Source organism: Typopeltis vanoorti, chromosome 6 (genome assembly GCF_054136105.1).
Source record: "Typopeltis vanoorti isolate ZY-2024b chromosome 6, IOZ_Tvanoo_1.0, whole genome shotgun sequence".
Classification (NCBI taxonomy): Eukaryota; Metazoa; Arthropoda; class Arachnida; order Uropygi; family Thelyphonidae; genus Typopeltis; species Typopeltis vanoorti.
The window spans coordinates 71,123,312-71,147,131 of NC_143554.1; the positions used below are offsets into that span (position 1 = coordinate 71,123,312).

At 34.6% G+C, this 23,820-nt stretch overlaps 1 protein-coding gene across 1 annotated transcript in view; it reads left to right on the forward strand.

The window, feature by feature from the left end:
* Positions 1 to 23,820, forward strand: part of LOC150105529 (D-3-phosphoglycerate dehydrogenase) — a 123,710-nt gene that overhangs the window by 80,005 nt on the left and 19,885 nt on the right. The window contains exons 6-9 of the mRNA XM_090394243.1: positions 6,994 to 7,142; positions 9,054 to 9,206; positions 12,428 to 12,566; positions 19,950 to 20,077. Of these exons, the coding sequence (XP_090250369.1) occupies positions 6,994 to 7,142; positions 9,054 to 9,206; positions 12,428 to 12,566; positions 19,950 to 20,077 (569 nt within the window). The remainder of the gene's footprint in view (positions 1 to 6,993; positions 7,143 to 9,053; positions 9,207 to 12,427; positions 12,567 to 19,949; positions 20,078 to 23,820) is intronic.

A 23,820-nucleotide genomic window follows, 5' to 3' on the forward strand; every position in this document is an offset into this window, starting at 1 on the left:
GGCCTTCAAGGGTAGTGTAGGAGTTGGGAATTGATGATTTTTTCCATTACTTTAAACAGGACTGAAGTAAGCAAGATAGGGTGTTAGTTGGATGGCAGTGACTTCGCCCTTCTTGGGAATGGGTTGAATATAGGCCAATTTCCAGGTTGTGGGATAGATACCAGTGGACTAAAGAGAGTATATACAGGCAACATAGGATAGGAGTCAGTTCTGGTGCACAAACTTTCAGGACAATTGGAGGAATGCCATCAGGGCCAGGAGACTTTTTTGTGTCTAATTTAGACAGTATTTTTCTGATCTCTTTCTGGCAAATGAATGGAGGGGTATTGTATGTTGGGCATCTCAAATGGTTGGGGAGCATTTACAATTCTCAGTTATGAATATGTTGGAAGCAAAGTGTGAGGCCAGAAGATTGCCTTTTTCTGTGGGTGATGATGCAATACAGCCATCTGGGTATGATAAGCTTGGAATAGTGTTGGGCAGAAGTTACGGCCAGTTGCTTTAGTGAGAGACAAAAAGGCTCGGCTGCCATTTGGACAGGCTGCTAGTTTTCTGCTTTTTGCTCTTTCAAACTCTGTTTTAGAAGCATTGATTGTTTTTTTGCGTCTGTTTCAGGTTTCAGTATAATCTCTAAAGGAGGATAGAATTCTTGATTTGAACCAGTTATGGTATGTTTTGGTTTTTCATTTGTACAGCCTTGGCAAATCTTTTGGAGAACCAGGGTTTAGTTAAGGAATGGCGGTTCAGAGTAGCATGGGGAATGTACGTTTCTGTGCCAGTGTGGATTACTTTGGTGCATATGTTTCGGGTTTGGAAGGCTGGAAGCAACAAGGATAAACCAAGGATTATAATTTCTTAGCGTCTTTAATTTGTTCTGGAGTATTTTCACTATACGTTATTTTTGATTTATTCATATTTATTTGTAGACCTATCTCCAAACTTCATTTAATTCAGTAATCACGTGTTCTAGTTCTTTTTAGTAAAGTTATTAGTATATCACCAGTGAATTGTGGATTGCTAAAGTATTCTCTATCAATATTTAGTCCTCTTTTCTCCCAGTTCAGTTTTCTCATAGCATATTAAAGGACTGTAGTAGCAAATGATTTTGGTGAGATAGTCTCCCTGTCTGATTCTTCCTGTTTTTATTTCTTTCTTTTTCATTTAAATTTATTACTGCTGAACCTCTCTCTCTCTCTCTCTCAGTAAAAGAAAATTCCCTTTAAAACTCTGCTTGTGCTGGACAATGCTCCTGGACATCCAACACCTTTAGACGATCTTCACCCCAGTGTAAAGATCGTATTTTAACCACCCACCACTACATTGTTACTACAGATGATTCTTGAGAGGAACTGAAGCAATCAACAATTAAAGGGGTGTGGAACAAACTGTGCCCTCAATTCTGTCTGTGATGATTTTCACGTCTTCACAGAAGACATCTGGCTTTGCCGGTGTGGTGGATAGTGGCAATGCACTGCAATTGGACATCAATGAAAATGATGTCATTGACTTACTAGAGTTCCATTCACAAGAATTAACCAATGAAGACCTTATGGAGATAGAGAAGCAGCTGATAGAAACACAAGACATGAAGAATCAGAGCCAAGAAAGTTTCTGACAAAAAAAATTAGCTGAAGCCTTTCATGTCATTGGAGCAGGATTTTCTAAGCTTGAGGAACAAGATCCTAACATTGAGCGGTTTACAGAGGTTTAGTGTGCAGTTAGTAAGAACGTCAGCTGCTACAAGGCCATTTGTGATGAAAAAAAGAAAAAGGCTGTGCAAACAAGCCTAGATACCTTTTTCAAGAAACTCACTTCAGTGGTAAGTTCCCCTCCTCCGGAAACAGAATCAAATCCTGATTCTCCAGCACCAGGTCCATCCTCTCTGGCACCATCCCCATCATCAGCTTCCAATGAATGTTAGCCTACCTTCTTGCCTCAAAAATGCCTCTTCCAATAAGCTAGATATTGATGCAACCTTTAATATTCTTTTCTGAAATTTCTCCTATCTAAACTTTTTGTATGAGTTTGTTTTTATGTTCTGTTTGTTTGGATTAATACTCACTGTATTATTATTGCCACATGAGCCATTATAGTATTGTTGTTATTATTATTATTACCGCATATGTGCTGTTCATCAGGGATCCGAGTTACATACAAATCCAACTTAAAAATGTTCTCAGGAATGTATCTCGATCGTAACCAACTTAACGTGTGCACACACACACACACCTTTTTTATTCCTATATGCTTTAAAGCTTCAAGCATTTTATATTGGTCTATTGAGTCAAAGGCTTTTTCATAATCTATGAAAGCCAAAGAAGAAATAGGTATATTCTTTTGGTTTTTCCATTATTTGATTTAAGGCTCTTGTAAATGATCTAAAGTTGAGAAATATGTTCTGAAACCTGCCTTTTCTGTTCTTTTGGTTGATAGAAATTTAATATATTATTTATTTTATCATCTATAATTTTTGTAAAAAGCTTATTTGAAGGACTGGGAGAAGGGTTTACAGGGCTATCATTTCTTTTGTCAGTTTTATCTCCTTTCTTATATAGAAGGTTTGATTTTTTCCACTCTTCCATATTAGGAATTCTTCTTATTATTAAACACTCAGTATACAATTCTGCTAGTTTTATATTCAAGAGATCTCTATTTGTTAATGTTTTTATTAGTATTCCATCAAATCCAGATGCTTTTCTTGACTGTGTATTCATTATGGTTTTCAGTATCCTTTTCTCTATGGTTGTTCTCTATTACTTTTACCTTATTTGTGTACAATTCTTGATAAAATTTAGCTATAATCTCCAGCATGTTTGTTCTGTTTGCAATTAGTATTCCATTTTCATCTTTTATACTTGTCATATAAAGATTACCTGTATTATCAAAAAGTTTTCTGTGTTTGATATACTGTTATTTTCTATTGATGTTCGTATCATTTTTATATTGAAATATCTTATATCTTCTATCTTTTTCCTTATTGTTTTGCAAAGTTCAGTTATATCTATGTTTCTTACACCATGTGTATCTTGTTTCATGTATCATCTTTTTTCTATTAGGTTCTTTTTTTTTTAATTTCCTTTTTTAATAATTTCTCTATTGTTGCTCTTTTTGAATTCCCTGATAAATTTTCAGCATTCCTTATACTTTTTTATTAGGATACTGCTGAAATTTTCAATATTTGAAATATTTGGTCCATTTTTTTAATGTCTTTTTCTAAATTTGCTTAAAATTCTTCTTTTTTTTAATCTGCAATCTTTCTAGGATGTTTCTAGTTTTTTAGTTTTTTTTTTAATCGGTTTTTGTATTTTTATTTTTAGGTTTTTCACTATTTTGCTTCAGAATAATTAGATTTTAGCTTAACCTTGCTTTATTTATATTTGTCTTGTACTAGATGGTTTATTTCTTAATATATAACTTATATTAAGATTACATAACATTCTAGGATTATATATTAATACTAGGGGGGATATGCCCCCCCCCCCAAGTTCTGGACTGGTAGGCCGGTTCTCCTTGAATTTCTGACTCGAATTTTGAAGATTAAGCTAACATCCAGTCTCTTTTGCTCATACTCAGTTTATTTAAATCCTGCAAATTCTCTATATCACCTTCAACTATTTCATTATTTAATATATCATTTTTAATCATTGGTCATGTTTTGTGATCATCCTTATTGCAAATTAAAACTAGAACTGTAATGGTTTTAATCAAACAGAAGAGAATAACATTCAAAAAGCAAGAATGCATGTGCTGTGAAACATGAGTAGAGATCATGCTGTAGAAACTAAATTTTCTCTGAATTCTAATTCAAGAAAATTTAGTTGAGTTTATATGTATTCATAGTGTGAAGGTATTCCAAAACTGGGGCATTCTTATTTAGGCTTGGGTGATGAATCATAGCTTCACAGCTTTTCTTTCTAATTTAAGTCTTGTAATTTTTTTTTGGCATTTTTTTTTTTCAGTGAATTGCATATCTGGAAGAACTGATATGATGGGAAAGATTCCAGAATTTTATGACTCTTGGTATTATTTTGTATAATCCTGATGTTTTCATACACTCGCTGATCTCCCATCTTTTCATAATATGAAAGATTCCCAAAGCATGCATAGACTTGGATATGACATAGGGGAAATAGTTGGATAAGACATGGGGGGATTGGTCTTTTTGGAGAGCACATGAATTGCTAGCTTGCAAACCAGATGGAGAGACTTTGTAGATTTGCAATATGTAGAAGCTCAGTTAATTTTTCTTATTAATTTTTAATGTGGGGAGTGGAAACCTAAGCATATCCACTTGTGGAAATTGGTCATGGCTGCAGTTGTCTAATACCTTATCTATTAGTCTTAACTTACCCATGTTGAAGTGAATGTGGATTTAATATGTTGAAATTCTTGTTGTAAAAGAGCTTCTTTAGAATATAAAGTGTGCACTTGGAAAACCAGTTTTAATAGTGCTTGACTTTTGAGAAGGATGATTATGTTAGGTTGAAGCATCGACTTGCCTTCCCATACATTCTGCATGAGAAGACAGGATTCTACATTCCTGTGCATCATGTATCTGCCTGCCTGTTAGTTGAATGGTTAGCATATTTGCTCTCCAACCAAGTGTGGTTTGGATCCCACTTTGGGCATCATCATGAGCCATTGTCAGTCCACTACTGGATGAAGGACTTTCCAAGTTTACTACAAAATTGTCTGTCCATGGCTCTCCTTTCCCATGTCATTCCTGCAAATCTGATTATATCATCAATCCACTGTGACTTAGGTCAGCATCTTGGCCATTTTTCCTCTCGTGGAATCCAATCCAGTACTTCTTTTGTCAATCATTGATCTTGTCTTCAAGCAATATGCCCACTTAGATCTTAGATGTTTCATTCTTCCTATGATGAGAGGAAAAATGACCATCAGATTTGCAGACTGTCTTCATAGGGAGCATCAGATTTACAGACTTTGGTTTGATTTCTTATCTATGTATTCCTTCTGTGATCCAGTCTTGTGATACCAAGCATACTTCTTTCCACACTAGATTGTGTTGTTCTTAATTTTTGAATTTTCTTTGCCTTTAGTGTCCATGTTTCACAGCCATATATCAATATAGGAAGAATATAAAAACTTTTCTCTTCAGGCATAATGTCAGTTGACTTTTGAATATTGAATGTAATTTTCCAAATGCCTTTGCACCCAAGCATCATGCATCTTTTAATTTCATCCATGATAACTATTTAAACTAAACATATTTGGTCGTTTATATATTTGAATTGTATTTGAATTCATCCATGATATTTTGTTCCATTGATATGTTGTCCTAAGTATATGTAACGATCTACTTGTTTAATTTCGTCATTACTGATTTTTATTTTTATTATTATTTCTGTTTGGACATAGCTATTGAATATAACTTGAGTCTTCTTTAGGTTTATCTTTAGGCCAGCTGTTTTGCTATTTCCAGCCTATTCAAATCATTTTGTAAGTGCTGAATATTAGTAGCATCCCTGATTGCCCTGCCTATGTATATAAATTTCACTGCCCAGTGTGAGGCCACTTCCCCACTTATTTGGAAGCTTCAAGAGAGACTGTTTGATCTCATGCCCAAAGAGGTCTGTAGAGCAGGGTTTCAGGACTAAAAAAAAATACAAAAAATGGAAATTAATAAAAAATAGGAAAAAAAAATCCTTAGCCTACTCATTGTACTAATATAGGTAATAATAAAACGCAATTCTTTGATATGCTATGGTTTTTTTTTTTTAAGGAAGGTGTGAAAATCCAAATCTCAAAAATATTCACAAAACAGAATCTTACAGAGGAATATGCTGCTCAGAATAGCAGTTGGCAAGGGTAAATGAGATTAGAGAACCCATTAGTGTTTCTTCATTCTGTTTATTAAAGTTTTTCTGTGACAAAAAAGAAATAACATATTAATTGCAAAATCAAATTATTTAATGTCTGTAAGATAATATTTCTGTAGTCATTTTAATGTAGCTGTTAACAGAAGATTAGTAAAAACAAGAGTTCTAATATTAGAAATCTTGTTTTTATTTTTTTCAGTTATTGATGTGTAAAGGAAAATTACTCGTAAAGGCTATGGGCAGATAGTTGTACTAATTTACAAATAGGACTGCCTACAGAATCCATTACTGGTCTAAGATGCACATTTACTTCATGCATTTTAGCAGGTTGTATAACCTTAGAAGGTTTAGCAAAATGAAAAGGAATTGTTTTTCATTGGACCTCATCTAGAAATTTCATTTTATATTATGTAGCATCACTTGAGATTCAGTAATATGTAGTGGTCTCATAATAGTAAGCTAAGAACTGGAACAAAGTTAAAGAAGCCTTTACCCTTCTTGTAGTATTTGTATTTTCAACTATCATAGCATATCCTTTGTCATCCCTAGTTATATTGTCGTGCTGTTTAAGAGAGCTCCATTTTTTTCCCCTAGTCTCTATGCAAGAATGAAGTTCTATCTTATTCTTCTTGAGGCAATCAAGGAAGAATATATGATTGGGATAGTTAACTCAAAACCTCTTCATGAGGTGTAAAGTCGAATGAAACTAGTAAATTATCACAATTTTTTATATTTTTAAATTTGATTGCATGCTGTCAGTGAGAGACCAGATGCATAAACATAATGTGTTGTAGGATATTGAAAATAGAAATTTTCTTATGTGATAGTTTTCTGCACACTGTCTACAGAGATGCAATAACAAGCTTATAAGAAAAGAACTTGACAAGTAAATACACATATTCAAAGTTCTGTTTGTTTTCTGCTTCAGTAATTTTCTAGATTATTATTTATTGTTACTTTAATTTGAATAGTTTTTTCATCAAGCTATTATATAACATTTTATTGCATTAAATCAAATAAATGTGATGAGTGTTTTTCTAGATTTCTCTCACTGCTTCTAACTAGCTATTATTATGTCACTGTTGCATGAAAATCTAAGTGTATTTTTCAAAAGAAATTTAATTAACAGTTTATCTAATATTTCTTTCAGATTTAATTAATGATGCCGTGTTTGCAAAATGTAGGAAGGGGGTTCGTATTGTTAATTGTGCCAGGGGAGGCATTATTGATGAAGATGCTCTGTTAAGGGCATTGGAGAGTGGTCAGTGTGGTGGAGTAGGACTTGATGTGTATATGGAAGTAAGTATCGACTCTAATTATGTTTATAAATTTCTTTCATATTTTAAATTACTATTAATATAGCTTAGAAATTATTGGTTAAATGAAGTTTAACAAAATCAGAATTTATTAAAAAATCAGAAATCAGATACATTCATGCTCAGAAACCGCATCATCTGCTGTAACCATGTCTTTTTTTGGTAATTAAATTTGAATGCCTATTTGATAAAAGATATTAACACAATAATTGTCATCACAAATAAGGAAGAAGGTAATATAACATTTTTATTTTTGATTAATATTTGGCTCTTTTTAGTACAAGATGTGACATAATTAGGAAATGACAACAAACTTGAAAATATTCAAATTGCAAATATCAAAATGGTGTGGACAGTGATATTTTCACTGGAAAAACAAATACTAGTATCAAAATTTAGTTCAACCACACAATTTTACTAACATTCAAAGCTAAAAATTCACTTTTTGCTGTTTAGTATTTGGTGGGTCCTCCTCCTCTTGCCTTTATTATAGCCAAATCACCAAATGTTCATTGAGCTGCTTACCACCCACAACAAAAGCTAAAGCTTTAAGTACTAAACTCAATTCATATGGTACATTTTAGGTTATAATAGGATTACTTACACTTTTTGCCCTATGACAAGGGACAGAGTCATCTGAAAAGATGCAGTTCATCATTACAGTAAAGTGGTCTGATAGTAGGCAGCAATTTTAAAATTTTCTGGTACGCTTGCGGATTCACTGAACCTTTTGTGAAATGCAAGTGATCAACACCATGATACAACATGCAGCCTTGGATCATCTGGCCAGCTGAGAATTTGACTGTTGACACCAGACAGTCAGGGTTGAATTTTTCTCCTGATCATCTCTGAACTGTCTGTCTGCCAGTGGGTCTTGCAGGTTAAACTTTTTCTAGTCAGAAAAAAAATTACTCTTTACCACTGATCAGGGGTCCACTTGGCATGTTCTTTGCACCAATTTAACCAAGCTAATTTAATTTTTTTTTGGTTAACAAGGGCTTCTTTTAGGACAACTGACTATTAGTCCCTGTTGAAAGAGTCGTCTACTGACATTTACAGAGTTGCTGCAACTTCCATTTGTTCTTCCCAGGCCCATTTTAGTTGTCTGGACGATGCACAGCTATTTTTGAGGTAGAGCCACTTTAGAACTCTCTATTTGCATGGTGTAGCTAGTGGCTGCTGTTAAAAACAGGCAGCTGTTACCAAGCAGCCAATTCCCATAGTCATTGTTTGTGAATGTGTGTATTCTCTAGCTGGGTTACTTCTTTAGCAGAAAGAAAGAAAAAGTCGTATTTCCAGGTATTAAAAGCCTTTTATGAAACTAACAACTTTCAATGTAGAGGGGGGTGGGGAAATTGAGGGGTTATTAGTATCAACTGTTCCACAGTAAGAAGCCAAAATTATGCACTTCATTGTTTTAATTCCTCGGTAGAAAGTTTTTCTTTCATTTTTATAACATTCCACTAAATGTTTAAAAGAATATAAAAGGTTTTTTTTTTTTTTTTATGTAAAACTCACTGCCTAATGTATTTCCACATATATTTCATGCAGATATGGCAGTTGTGCATTACTATAATTCTTTTAATTACTCTATCAATAATTGATTCCACTTATCAACATCTGACAGAAGTAAATAGTGAATGATTTCATCACCTAGTGTAAGCCCATCATCCTGTTTCTTGAAGGCTTGAAAAAAGTATCATACTCATGTAGAGTAGGGTTTTTGGATTATCTAATCCTTAGATTCACAGACTAAACATGTTTATGGATTCACTTCACACCCTACTTTCAGTAAGATTGTCATTAAAAAAAAATATATATGTTCATGTTAATGATCACTTAGGATCACAGGATATTTATAATATTAATTGACCCTATATGTTTCTTCATTCAGGAACCTCCAAAGAATGTGCCTCTTATTCAGCATCCGCATGTTATCTGCACTCCTCATCTTGGAGCTAGCACATCTGAAGCTCAGAGTCGTGTCGCTGAAGAAATTGCAGAACAGTTTGTTGATTTGCTTCATGGAAAATTTGTTCCTGGTGTGGTAAGTTTGAGGTATTTTATTCTGCATTAAAAGAACTGAAATCTTATTCGAAACCATCATTGGACATCTGCACGCGCACGCACACACACACGCACGCGCGCGCGCACGTGTATATATCAGTTACTTTTGGTTTTAAAACATTCATTGTGTAAACTTTATGGTGAACAAAAGTGTTAAATTTACATCTTAACTTTTTTAAGCCAATATTCCTCCTGCAGCAGTCAACTGTCATCTGTTAGCCTGTCTATTTATTAATCCCTGTATATCCATTTGATATATAGGAGTATATCTGTATTATACACGGATTCATTTCTAACTCTGTCATGTTTGTTCCCAGCTAAATGTCTCTCTCCATAATCTTCCAGTGAATAATGCATCATATAATAAATCTGCTTCCACACAATTAATCACTATTTTTTTTATGGTAATGTAGTTATTCTCAATTTGTATAGGCATAAACCACATTGAGCGGTCAGACATTTTTTAGGCACAAACACACAGGAAGATATTTACATAAACAATCACATTATCATCCAGCCCAACAGTGGTTATTTTAAAAAAAAAAAAAAAAACACTTGCACATAGAGCCAGAATGATTTGTTTTAATGACAGCTTTTTCCATAGAACTGAAATATCTGCACCATATTTTCTAGGCCAATGGTTACAAATCCTATAAAATAGATAGCCAAATTATTAATAAAACATGGCCTTTGCACAATATTCAAACCATGTTAAATTAGCAACTCTGATCTTCTCTCCTAAGGATAAACTCCATCCTCTAGTATATCCTGGAGTGTATAAGTTCCTTGTAACTGTGACTTGACTTACTATGAGTAGACAGGAAGATCTCTTAATATCCACCTTGGAGAACATAAAAAAATACTTTTGCTACCATTATTATGGCAAGTCAGGACTAGCAGACCACACTTTGGACACTCTTTCATACAGGATTAGATGGAAGAAAACCAGTGTGTTATTCAGAAGTTACAGATCAGAAAGATTATTTTTAGAATCAGAGCCATGGCTATGAAGAATTCTCTTGCCCTTAAACAGGTATGGTTGCATTCATTTGCAAAAAATTTGGGTTACTATTATCTTAAGATCAACTCCTACATAGTTGTAATACTTCTTTTTTTTTTTTTTTTTACAGCATTAGAAGGTGCCAAATTAAGACTTTAGATCATTTGTTTCTTACAATTTGAATTGTTTCACTTACTCATTGTTACATGTAAACCTATAACATGCTGCTTTGCACTGTAGTTTGAAATCCAGCAAAATATAAGCCAGCTGATAGATATATTTTTTTATAAAATAGTTTGTTTAGGATTGTTAATACTATTAAAAAAAGTTATGATATACAAAGTTAGGAAATTTTTAGACTTAACAAATTAGTCCATAACTCACAGAAAGTGATTCCCCCCCCCCCATTATCCCCTGATAAACCAAAGTCAACTAGTGTTGCAGTAAGTTGTTAATCTAACTTGCTGCTCAGTGACAGATAATCAGATCTGGATCTTTTCTAAAAGACATGAATTTACTTTGCCTTCAGAAGTTATTACTTAATGGATTTGCATTGAGCACTGATTAATGCAAATCCATTAAGCCTTATACAGCTTGCTTTCCTTTGAACTGACAAAATCAAGTTTAAAATGGTCCACATTCTCTATGAAGGAAAAATCTCCCCAAACATATTAAAAACTTGCACCTCTCTTGTTGCTGTAGACAATACACCACTGTTGTCATTTCAAGTATAGATAAGGGATGACATTTATTCATAATAACAACACACACTGAATATAAGGATATAAGGACTACCTGAAGAGAATATAACTGAATATAAGGACTACCTTAAGAGATAATTCCAGGATGCTATAACTTAGATTAACAAAATCAACTAACTGTTAGTAATGGTAATTTGATGAGGTTAGGAGATAGCGACATATTCCAAATGCATTATGCTTAGCCATGTAGAATATACAGTCTACCCAAGTTGCACAAAGAATAGGCTCTCTCTCTCTCTCTCTCTCTCTCTCTCTCTCTCTCTCAAATTTGCAAGTAGACTTCAACCAGTCAATAAATCTGCCCAGACTGGACTGATTAAACAAATTTTAGACCTTATCTACGGAGTAGCAATATCCTTCATTGTTTTTCTCACTCCAAAACAATTAGACCAGCTAGAAAATACAATTAACGGGCATAAAATATATTGGCCATGATAGCTTTGGCCATAATTCAGACCATCTCATTTATTAAAAAAGCATCAGACTTTAAAAATAAGTGGCCTAATTTTAAGTGATACTGATTTAATGGCAGTTTACATACTGTTAGTTTTGAAGGTGCTGATTTGCTTGGCACTGTTTTGAACTTGAGAGTAAGTAGTAAAAGAAGATCAAAATTTTGAACTAGTTGATATACTTGATCCTCAGTGAACAGTCTTGGCACACTTCTTGTGAAACTAAGGTTTTGATGTGAATTGGGAAAGAAATGTTTCCATTTCTGTGAGAATTGTTTCAATGATTTATTCAGTGCTAATGGGTGGATTTGAAGGACTGGAAATAATACTGTAATTCATCCAAAGCAATGAAGCATAGAATTATGAAAATTATTGCATTCTTATAATTTTGGACAAGAAATTAGCAGTAAGTTATGACTCAAATTGCTTAGAGAAGAAATGTTTGCAATATTTCTTATATGACAAAGGTAGTGAATTTTTGTTTTTTAAACTTTAATATTTTTATGAAATTTTGGATATGAATTGTAAGTATATCCCTCCCCCCCCCCTCTCCTTCCACTTTCTTAGGGTTCTGTTTGGTATCCTAACCACTGTTTAAAGAATATAGTATTGTTCTACAACATGAAAGGCTTGTTTGAAATTCAGGCCAATATAGTTGAATCAACTTCTATATCTTATAATTTTGTATGTATAATTTGGCTACTGAGTATTGTACATTTTCTTGCTTTTAATTCTGTTTTATGCAGTTGTGATTAATGGTTATTAATAAATTCTACACAAAATGTATTAATTTATCAATAAACCTAAATTATTAATTTTTATAATGGAAAAACTTATAAAATTTATGTATAGTATAATATTGTAATGTTATATGTATTATTGCAAATGAGGTACTTCATGTGAAAATTAACTAACAAAATTTTGTTCATTTGATCAGTTTAATTAAAGAAGTCTAATTTAAATAAATAAATACATTATTTAATTCTAGGTGAATTCCCCTACTTTCTGTCAAGTGCTTTCAGAAACTAACCAACCTTGGGTAATTCTGTCTGATACACTTGGTAAAATAGCTGCTGCACTTCTTCCGTCCACTGCTAAAAATGTCACTTTAGAACTCACAACTTTAGGTGAGAATCTTATATAAGTCATTTTATATAAAGTATAAACATAAGTTTGTGCATGATTACATCAGATAAGCATTGCAATAATTTATTTTGAATAGTTGGTAAAGTGGAACCAAGTTTCATTTAAAAAAAAAAAAAAAAATTGTTTTGCGCAATACGGGTGCTGCGCTTGCTCACAGCAGATCAAAAACCAAAAACGCACTCGCATGAAAATCTCTGAACAGTGCTTGGAGAGTTTAACAAGAATAAAACTGATTTTGGGCATCGATTTATTACTATGGATGAGACTTGGATTCACCATTACACACCAGAATCCAAACAGTGGACAGAAGCCAGTTGTTCACCACCAAAGAAGACAGTCGGTTCCATCAGCAGGAAAGGTCATGCCATTGGTGGTTTGGGATGCTAAAGGCATTTTGTTTATTAATTATCTTGAAAAGGTTAAAATAATAACTGGGGGAATGTTATTCCAATCTTTTAACCAGACTAGACAAAATAATTCATGAGAGAAGAGCCAGTTTGCAAAGGAAAAAATCATCTTTCATCAGGACAATGTACCTGTCCATAAAGGTGTTTTGGCAATGGGAAAATTAAGGGATCTGCACTATGAACTGTTGGAACAGCCACCCTATTCCCCAGATTTGGCTCCCTCTGACTTCTATCTCTTCTCAAAACTAAAACTCTTCCTCGCTGGTCAGTGTTTTTCTACGAATCAAGAGGTGATTGCAGCTGTAGAAAAGGAAATGTCAAGTTCTTTCCTAATATCCTCCTTTTTAATATGATATTGCCATTGATGCCATCTGTTCGCACCCCTAATCTTTCTCAGGACTCTCATATCTGTGGTCTCTAGTCTTTGGTCAAGTGTTTTATTTTACTTTTAACCCAGCTCTCAGATCCATAAGTTAAAACTGGTTTGAACACTGTCTTGTATACGGCTAATTTAGGGATAATGGCACTGGAGCATCGCTGGAATAAATGTTTTAATCTTAAGGGAGGATTATGTTGAAAAATAATTTTGAGATTATAAATTCGTTTTTTTCATTGTTAAGCTGAGAACTTTTCAGACCACCCCTCGTAGGCATAGGTCTTCAATCCTTATCTCTAAAAACAACTAACAGAATTTGTTTTGAATGTGCAAAAATTCTTTTTAGTGCCAAGCCTCCATGTCCTAATCTTTCTTTTTCTGAATTTAAACTACTGAAATCATTGAAGAATAGTAATTTAATTATTACTAAGGCTGACAAAGAAAGGCATAAGTTATGCCTTCATAACTGTAGTTGTTCAACATAGAAAAGAGTATGAGAGAAAAATATCTTGATTACTTGCAGACTATTCAAGCTTATAGGCCCTTCACATCTGATCCTACCTGTAGTCAGCTAAAGATTTAATTCTCTTATCGATAGTGTTTCTAATTGAGATGAAGATCAAAAGAAAAAGCTTAAAACCTTCTTTGGTCATCCACCTAAATTGTATTGTACAGTCTTCCAAAAATATCATAAATCAGGTACTCCATTAAGACCAGCTTACTGTATAGGATGTCTCACGTATAAGATTTCTAAATTCTTATCCAATTTACTTGCTATTTCACTAGAAGAACTGATACTTATATAAAAAACGTTTTGGATTTTAAAAATATCCTTGTTTACTAATATTCCTTTATCTGACACCATTGAATTACTTCAAGAAGAATTTCCTTCAGATATTGTTAAACTATGTGATTTTGTAATACATTCTGGTTATTTCTCCTTTAAAAATAAATTTATATCAACAAATCAAAGGAACAGCCATGAGCAATCCTAATTCACCTACTATTGCCAGCTTCTTCATGGAACACTTGGAACAGTGTATTATTAATAACATTTCACCTAGACCTACACATTGGTACAGATTTGTAGATAATATTCTTGCAGTTTGTAATGGCTCTTTCTCTGAGTTACAGCAGTTTCTTTCCAAATTAAATATACTTCATCCCAGGGTCTAATTCACCTCAGAAGAAGTAGTAAATAACCAATTAGCTTTTTTAGATTTTCTAATTCTTTGTCAACCAGATGGTAGCCTACATTAAATTACATCAATTTAAGTTAAAAAATAAGTTTTTAACCTGGTCCTATGCACTTCAAATAAATTACATGCTACCTCATCTTGACATCATAACTTAAATAATCTGTCCTGGAATTGGAGCAGCCACAAGCAATCCCATAAGTGTTTTGATAACACAGAGCTGTATGCCAAGAATTTTCACAGAAAATCTGCAGAATACATGTCTTTGTTAGTCTGAGTATCTTGTACCAAGGAAAATGAACTTAGAATTAAGGCATGGCCTTTTTCATTAGAGAAGTGGAGAACAATACTGCTGACTTTCTACTCAGAATCAGTAGTCTTCTGTGATGCATTGATGCTGTCGAACTAGTTCATCATCATCATCAATTCCTGTCATGTACCCTCAAGGGGTGTACAGGATATGATAGTTACCTGTTACCTGTCAAGACTTCAACATTATCAGATCTTATATTTCTATCTTCTGAGGCAGTGCTTCCCAAACTTCTGGATGTCAGGGGGGCCCCCTTTGCAAAAATTAAAATATTTCATGCCCTCCCTCAAAAAAAAATCATAATAGAGAGATATATTATTATAATATTTATTGTATTTATATTCAATACAAAACATACACAGCAAATATTGCAAAAATCAAATGCATGTATTACATTTTTTGCCTCTTACCATTTGGTTCTGAAGACGATGTGGGCTGTTCTGGTAAAATACGAAATACTGTCCTTTTTTTTTTTGAGTCTGTTTCTGCTTCTGATTGTTCATGGGAATTTTTTTTATTTTTTATCAGCCACTTATCAATCTCGGGGTTAAATTTTTTAACGTAGAATAGATCAAATAATATCACCACTTACCGATACTGGCACACCACAGACTGATAACATGAAATTAGTGAATATTACCTGAATAAGGGAATCCCCGGACCAGGAACATTTTTCTCTTTTGTGACTTTTTTCCATTTACGGTAATTAAGCCGCGAAACATTCAGAAAGGCAGGTTATTAAAACGTGCATATGACATATGATTGGTGCAGTATTAACAAAAGATTGTACAACCGAAAGATAAAAGCATAGCTGACAATTGAGTTGAAATGCTAACTCTCTTCAACCGAATTCCATATGTGAAACTGCCATAACATTCATTATATATATATATTACTTAGTTTTAACACTTTTACGAATTTTAACATGTTCGGTTGAATTTTATTGCTTCCTTGGGAAATCGAACTCACATCTAATTAATATCAATAGTTTTAAGTTAGATACTGTGTTTGCCCATGTAACATATGGTTTTGTTTCAGTCTATACAGCATAGTTTCTGTATGAAGGGACATGCAATTCGTTAATTAGTGTGCTTTTATCCCAGTTGTCTCTGATTGCACTATTTGTTGAGAAATATATATGAGAAATATATTCACTGGCATAATAAAAATACTTGTTTTTATTGCCTCTGCAGTATAGTGGCTGTTAGGGAGGGCGTGTTGTTTACCACTGCAAGCGAGTTACTATCTCCCCACATGAACTTGTTTAAGCTTTTTTTTTTTTTCATGTGTGAAGTAGATGCGAAACTTTTATTGGTAATAGAAAACTAGCTCGGATGACAGTGATAATATAAAACGAGTTTTGAGATGTATGTAAAGTCAATATCAACAGTCCCTGATTACGAACACGTGATGAAAGGGACAGGAAGATTTGGAGCTTCCCTGGAGAGCATTCGAAGTAAATACAATTAACCACTGCTTTGAAATGAAACATATGAATAAGCAATATTTACTAATATTCATTAAGCGCTGAAATACGCAGGAAGCAAAGTTTGTGAACCAACACCAATGTGTGAATTTTTCCATTAAAATATAAAAAATAAGAAAAAAGAAATAATAAATGATAAAAGTTAAATACGTTTCTTTTAAAATAAAAAAAATCTACTTAGTCTTAAAACATTTTAAATTTGTTTTCATTATTTAACCCCCCCCTCAACCTACGCCCCCCCCCCCCAAGGGGGGCCGCGGCCCACAGTTTGGGAAGCGCTGTTCTAAGGCACTTTACTGTATCAATCCACCTATATCTTAGTCTTCCTCTGGGTCTTTTTCCTGCAACCTGGCAGAGAACACTTGTTTTGCTAATCCTTCCTCTCCCATTCTATTTAAGTGACCATGCCACCTGAGATTAGCTCTATTAACACATTCCTGGATGCTAACAATGTCACGTTCTTTCCTAATATCCTCCTTTTTAATATGATATTGCCATTGATGCCATCTGTTCACACTCTTAATCTTTCTCAGGACTCTCATATCTGTGGTCTCTAGTCTTTGGTCAAGTGTTTTATTTTACTTCTAACCCAGCTCTCAGATCCATAAGTTAAAACTGGTTTGAACACTGTCTTGTATACAGCTAATTTAGTGTTTTGACTAATTTCTCTCTTATTCCATATAAATTTATTCAGTTGACTTCCTACCATACCAGCTTTGTTGATCCTGTTGTCCATTTCCATATTTAATTTACCATCTTCATTAAAAATCGTGCCTAAGTAGCTAAAATGTTTTACTCATTCTATAGATTCTCCATTCACAATGCAGTTGATATTTTCAATGCTTCTGTCTATTTTCATTATCTTTGTCTTGTTATTGCTGACCTTCATACCATATCTATTACAACAGTTATTCAATTTAGTCAGGGAATCTTGTAGCGGATTTATTTAGGAGTTGACATTAACATCTCCAATTTTGATATCAGATTTAATACCACTTTCCTTCATAATGTAATTCATGTAGTTAATGAATAACAGAGGGGATAATGTACATCCTTGTCTGACACCAGATTTAACATTAAACCATCTTCCTGTACTTCAGTTCTAACTGCTGACTTGCAACTCAAATAAAGACAAAGTATTGCTTGATCTAATGCCCCATTGACACATATAATTCTAGCATTTTGAATAGCTTTTCTCTTGGCACCTTGTCATATGCTTTTTCCAGATCTACAAAACTTAAATAGAGATCTCTGTTATATTCCCATGATTTCTCAACTATTTGTCGAAAAGTGAAAATCTGATCCTGATATCCTCTATTTGGTCTGAATCCAGCTTGTTCTTCACCAAGCTTCTCTTCCACAATCCTTCTCAAACGTTTCTCAAGTATACTGGCATAAATCTTACCAGGAACACTCAGTAGAGAAATACTTCTGTAATTCTGACATTCAGTTTTATTTCCCTTTATATATATATGGGTACTATGAGAGCTCTACTCCAATCATCGGGAATTCGTCCCTCTGTCCAGGTTCTCTGAACTGTGTAGTGCAGCCACTGTTAAGACTTTTATACCTCCATACGTGAGCATTTCTGGTTGAATATCATCTACTCCAGCTGCCTTTCCACATTTCAGACTTTTGATGGCTTTTTTCTACTTCAAGTATAGATATGTATTCCTGATTGCATGCCTGGTCAGTGTTTTTTTTTTATCACTGTGCTCTCATGCTAGTTTCATTTAGCAATTTTTCAAAGTAATTACTCCATACATCAAGGATATCTTTTTCTCCAGTTTTCATATCACTTGAGCTTCTTCAAGAACTTCCATAATATCTTGCTACCTTCTTGATATTTATTTTCTATGTTCTTACCAAAGTCTTCCCATGACTTTTGTTTAGCTAGTTTTAGAGTATTTAGCTTTATTACATTTGTCTCTGTCACAAGCTGACTTATTTGCCAGGAATTTTTGATATGCCTTCTTTATTTCTTTCACTGGCTATTTGACTTCCTGTGTCCACCAAGCAGTTCTGATATTTCTATCCTTGCAGACAATCTTACCACATGCCTCTGCTGAATCAATCAATGTTTTTCAGGGCTTGCCACTGAATCTCCAAGGTTTGGTTCTTGTTCTCAAACTCTTTCATTTTTTCTTGAATAATGTTTGTATATTTCAGTCTACAGTTCACATCTGAGAGCTGCTCAACTTTTATTCGCTTTAAGCCTTTCTTACATGTTTTTCTTTTCAGTATGAAATTCAATTTTATCCTGCTCAAGACTAAATGGTGATCACTTCCAATTTCAAATCCTCTGTATACTCTGGTGTCCTGCACCAGAGAGAAAACCTCACTATCAACAATAACATAGTCAATGAGACTTTTCTTATTCCTTGCTTCTTCTCTCCATGTCAATTTGTGCACATTTTTATGTTGAAACATAGTGTTAGTAATAACGATTCCATGTCCTGAGCAGAAAATCCAACAATGATCCTGACAGCCTCTATTTGGCCTGAATCCAGCATTTTCTTCACCAAGCTTTTCTTCCACAATCTTTTTCAACCGTTTCTGAAGTATACTTGAGTAAATCTTACCAGGGACACTCACTAGAGAAATACCTCTGTAATTTTCGCATTCAGTTTTATTTCACTTTTTATATATGGTACTGGTCTGCACGGTTAGCCTAGTGGCTTTGCGCTTCGCAACCATATGCCTGGGGAAGGAGTGTCCTAGGTTCGATTCCCGTCCACGACGTGAGGAGCTTAAGGATCTTCTTCAGCCATAGCCAAGTTAGCCGGTCTTGGGCGTGGGCAGCAGAGTTTTTTCCGCCAGTTTATCTGGGGTTTTTCATCCCGCAAGCAGGCAAACCGGCCCCGTGAACACACAGGTTACAGTCATAAATACTTACGGCAAGGAAGGCAAAGGGAAACCACCTTGCTCATAATCATCTCTCCCTAGAATGGTAGCATTTAGCTACCCTCCCGCGGCCGTATGGCAGATGGGAACCAGAAGAAGAAAGAATATATGGTACTATGAGAGCTCTACTCCAATCATCTGGAATTCATCCCTCTGTCCAGGCCTTCTGAACTATGCAATGTAGCCACTGCTAGTTATTATATAACTAGTTATTATAGCCAAATCAATATATATTACTCTTTTTGTTAATAAAGTCATTTTGTTTATATCAATTTTGAGTCCCTCCACAAAAGTTTGTAGACCAATACTACACCAGTAACATGGTTGGACCAAGGTTTAGACAATGTGAAAACCCTGACCAAACATGGAACTTTTTTGAACTTTAGGTATTATTTGAACCACTCCAGTAAGCAGGGTGGTGGATTTTTCATTCTGCAAGAAGACAAACTGGCTGGAAGAACTAGCAAATCCTGGACAGGCCCATGTGTATGATATACTGTGTAAATAAGAATAATAAAAAACACCTACTGGTTTGCAGAATGAACACTACCCACACAGCCAGCCAGGCTGGCAGTATCTGCACATGTCCTATGACCTTTCAGTAAGATAATGTATATGCTATTATACAAAGATCTTTATATGATCATATTTGATTTGATAATTGCACTTTTTTTTTTTTATCCAGGTTCAGAACTAGAGAAAAAGGCTGATTTTCTCAGTATAGCTTCTGTGGTAGGAATATTGAAACAGAGGCTGCAGAATGGTGCTAACTTCATTAATGCTCCTCTTTTAGCAAAGGAAGCAGGCATTAAAGTAAGTTTCGGGGGTATGTGCTCTCATGTATGTAGTTTAGCAAAGTTTAATATATATTTATTTATTTCGTATCCAAACACAAGTGGTACAGTAGTAAGCAAGTGGTACAACATTATTTACAACAAATTAGGATACATTACAAATGAGAACAACTTAAATTTGATAGGCGAATTATACAGGGAATAATAATTAAATATGAAAAAAAGGAAACTACACATAACTTATATACAAAAATATGGTTAGATGTTCCTCCAGTATCTTGCACAATCAACTGCTCTTTCTGTGCAGGATATAAGGTCCACTTTTGTGCAAGGTGATGGAAGAAAGGGACAAGAAAGTGTTCCATGGACTTGGTTGTCCCACACTCACAATTATCTGGGCCAGTGAGGTAGCCTGATTTAATGAGGTTTTGTTTGCAGCGTCCTGTCATTCGAAGTCTGAGGCTTTTCCAAGTATTCCAGTCCAAGTGGACACCATGTGGAAGATGTTCGGCTGTTGTAATACCAGTATTATTTTCAGGATATAGTGCAAGCCATTATTGAAGTCGTGTCTCTGGGAGGTTTTTAGGTGGTTCAACAGTTGCCAGGAAGCTATGTCGGATCTTAGTCTTTGGGGCACTGCGGTCTGGCCGAATAGTGGGTGGCGTTCATCATTCATCTGCTTCTTTCGTCATCTGAAAATGCAGATCTTCGAATTGAAGGAGGGGATGCAATTAAAGTTTAATATTAAGAAATTGTTTTTATGTTTATGTTGCACATAGATTTAATTACCATACATAGTACAACATGACAGAATTTCATGCCGGCTGGGGTGTCGCCCAGTTAAACAAGCCCCCCCCCCCCCCATTGTTTTCGCCAGGGAACCAGGACAAACAGGGAAAAGTCAGCTACTGGAACAAACCCTAAAACACACCCCCAACTCAATATCACCAGAGTTCAAGATCAGTACTATCAACATAAGAAGCATGAATGGCAAAGAAATGGAGCTAGCTGAGGAATTGGATAAGTACCAGATCAATATAATAAGAGTGACTGAAACAAAAAAAGGCAAAAACTGGTGAGATCTTTCTGAGCAATAAATACAAAATGTTATATTCAGGCAATGACAATCAAGGAAAGAAAGGAAGGAGTAGCCATACTATTCAACACTAAATAAGAGGCTAATCTTCTTGAATGGCAGGCAATTTCAATTAGAGTGATGTGGGCAAATATCAGCATGGGAACTGGACAATGAGACTTATGTGCCTATGGTCCCACAGAATGTTCTGCTAAGGTAGAATTGGAGGAATTTTTTGAGACTTTAGAGAAAGCAACTGATACAATGAAAAATGAAAAGTTGGTTCTTGTTGGGGGATCTAAATAGCAGAGTAGGAAATGATTGTCAGACGTACAAAAATATTTTGGGAAAAAGAAAAAAAAGAGCAAAGCCAATAATAATGGCAAATACTTGTTGGATTTCTGCTCAGAACATGCACTGGTTATTACTAACACCATGTTCCAACATAAAAATGTGCACAAATTCACATGGAGAGAAGATGCAAGGAATAAGAAAAGTCTCATTGACTAGGTTATTGTTGATAGTGATTTTTACCCTCTAGTGCAGGACACTAGAGTGTACAGAGCATTGGTGCACCCAGGGAGAGGGCCAAGGGACCCTGGCCTCCCCCAAAAGAAAAAGAAAAAAAGACTAGAAAATTTTCCAAAAATCTTTTCCTAATTAAAATTATTTTTTTTTTTATTTATGTTGTGTCTTGTCTTTTATCTCTATACTACTTGTGAATTAGCAGTCACATAAGATGGGATTACCCTCTGGCTCTCAGTAATCACGGCCGTTGTGAAAGCAAGGCGAACGAAGTAGTGCTCGGATGATATTTTGTTTGTCCGAGCCAGGCCAGAGATTACAGGTATCATGTATAGGCAATCACTGCAGATGCTCGGTCATAGGTCATATGCAATGTGTGGTGTGTATTCTCAAATTGTCTACTCAACTTGTCCCTCCCCTCCCCCCCAAAAAAAAATTAAATCATGAGTGCTCGGCCCCTCCAAGATTAAATCCTGAGTGCACCACTGGTACAGAGGATTTGAATTTGGAAGTGATCATCATTTAGTATTGAGCAGGATAAAATTGAATTTCATATTGAAAAGAAGAGCATGTAAGAAAGTTTTAAAGCAAATAAAAGTGAGCAGCTCTCAGATGTGAACTGTGACTGAAATATATAAACATTATTCAAGAAAAAATGAAAGAGTTTGAGAACAGGAATCAAACTTTGATTCAGCCAGAGAGGCATGTGGTGAGGTTGTCTTCAAGGATAGAAAAATCAGAACTCCTTGGTGGACACAGGAAGTTAAACAGGCAGTGAAGGAAAAGAAGAAAACATATCAAAATTTTCTGGCAAATAAGTCAGCTTGTGCTCTTAGAGAATACAGAGACAAATGTAAGAAAGCTAAACACTGTGTAAAACTAGCTAAACAAAAGTCATGGGAAGACTTTGATATGAACATAGAAAATAAATATCAAGAAGGTAGCAAGATATTCTGGAGGTTGTTGAAGAAGCTCAGAAATGGAGGAAAGAGTGCTGTAAAAGGAATTAGAGATGATAAAGGTGATATTAAAACTGGAGAAAAAGAATCCTTGACGTATGGAGTAATTACTTTGAAAAATTGCTAAATGAAACTAGCATGACCGCACAGTGATTAAAAAAAAAAAAAAAAAAAAAAAACACTGACCAGGCATGCAATCAGGAATACATATCCATACTTGAAGTGGAAAAAAGCCATCAAAAGTCTGAAATGTGGAAAGGCAGCAGGAGTAGATGATATTCGACCAGAAATGCTCAAGTAGGGAGGTATAAAAGTCTTACAGTGGCTGCACTGCATAGTTCAGAGAGCCCCTGGACAGATGGATGAATTCCAGATGATTGGAGTAGAGCTCTCATACTACCCATATATAAAAACAGAAATAAAACTGAACAGAGGTATTTCTCTACTGAGTGGTCCTGGTAAGATTTATGCCAGTATACTTGAGAAATGGTTGAGAAGGATTATGGAAGAGAAGCTTGGTGAAGAACAAGCTGGATTTAGGCCAAATAGAGGTTGTCAGGATCTGATTTTCACTTTATGACAGATAATTCAGAAATTATGAGAATATAACAAAGATCTGTATTTAAGTTTTGTAGACCTGCAAAAGGCATATGACAAGGTGCCAAGAGAAAAGCTATTCAAGACACTACAGTTATATGGTGCCAGTGGGGCATTATATCAAGCAGTACTTAGTCTTTCAGTAGTAAGCCAGCAGTTAGAATTGAAGGAAGTACAGGAAGATGGTTTGATATTAAATCTGATGTCACACAAGGATATACATTATCCCCTCTGTTATTCATTATCTATATGGATCACATTATGAAGGAAAGTGGTATTAAACATGATATCAAAATTGGAGATGTGAATCTCAGCTCTTTACTCTGTGCAGATGATGTTATACTTTTTAATAAATCCAGTACAAGTCAGAAAGATTCCTTGACTACATGGAATAACTGTTGTAATAAATTTGGCATGAAGGTCAGCAATAACAAGACAAAGACAATGAAAATAGGCAGAAGCACTGAAAATATCAACTACATCATGAATGGAGAACATATAGAACAAATAAAACATTTCAGCTACTTGGGCTAGATTTTTAGCAGAGATAGTAAATTAAATACGGAAATAGATAACAGGATCAACAAAACTGGAATAGTAGGAAGT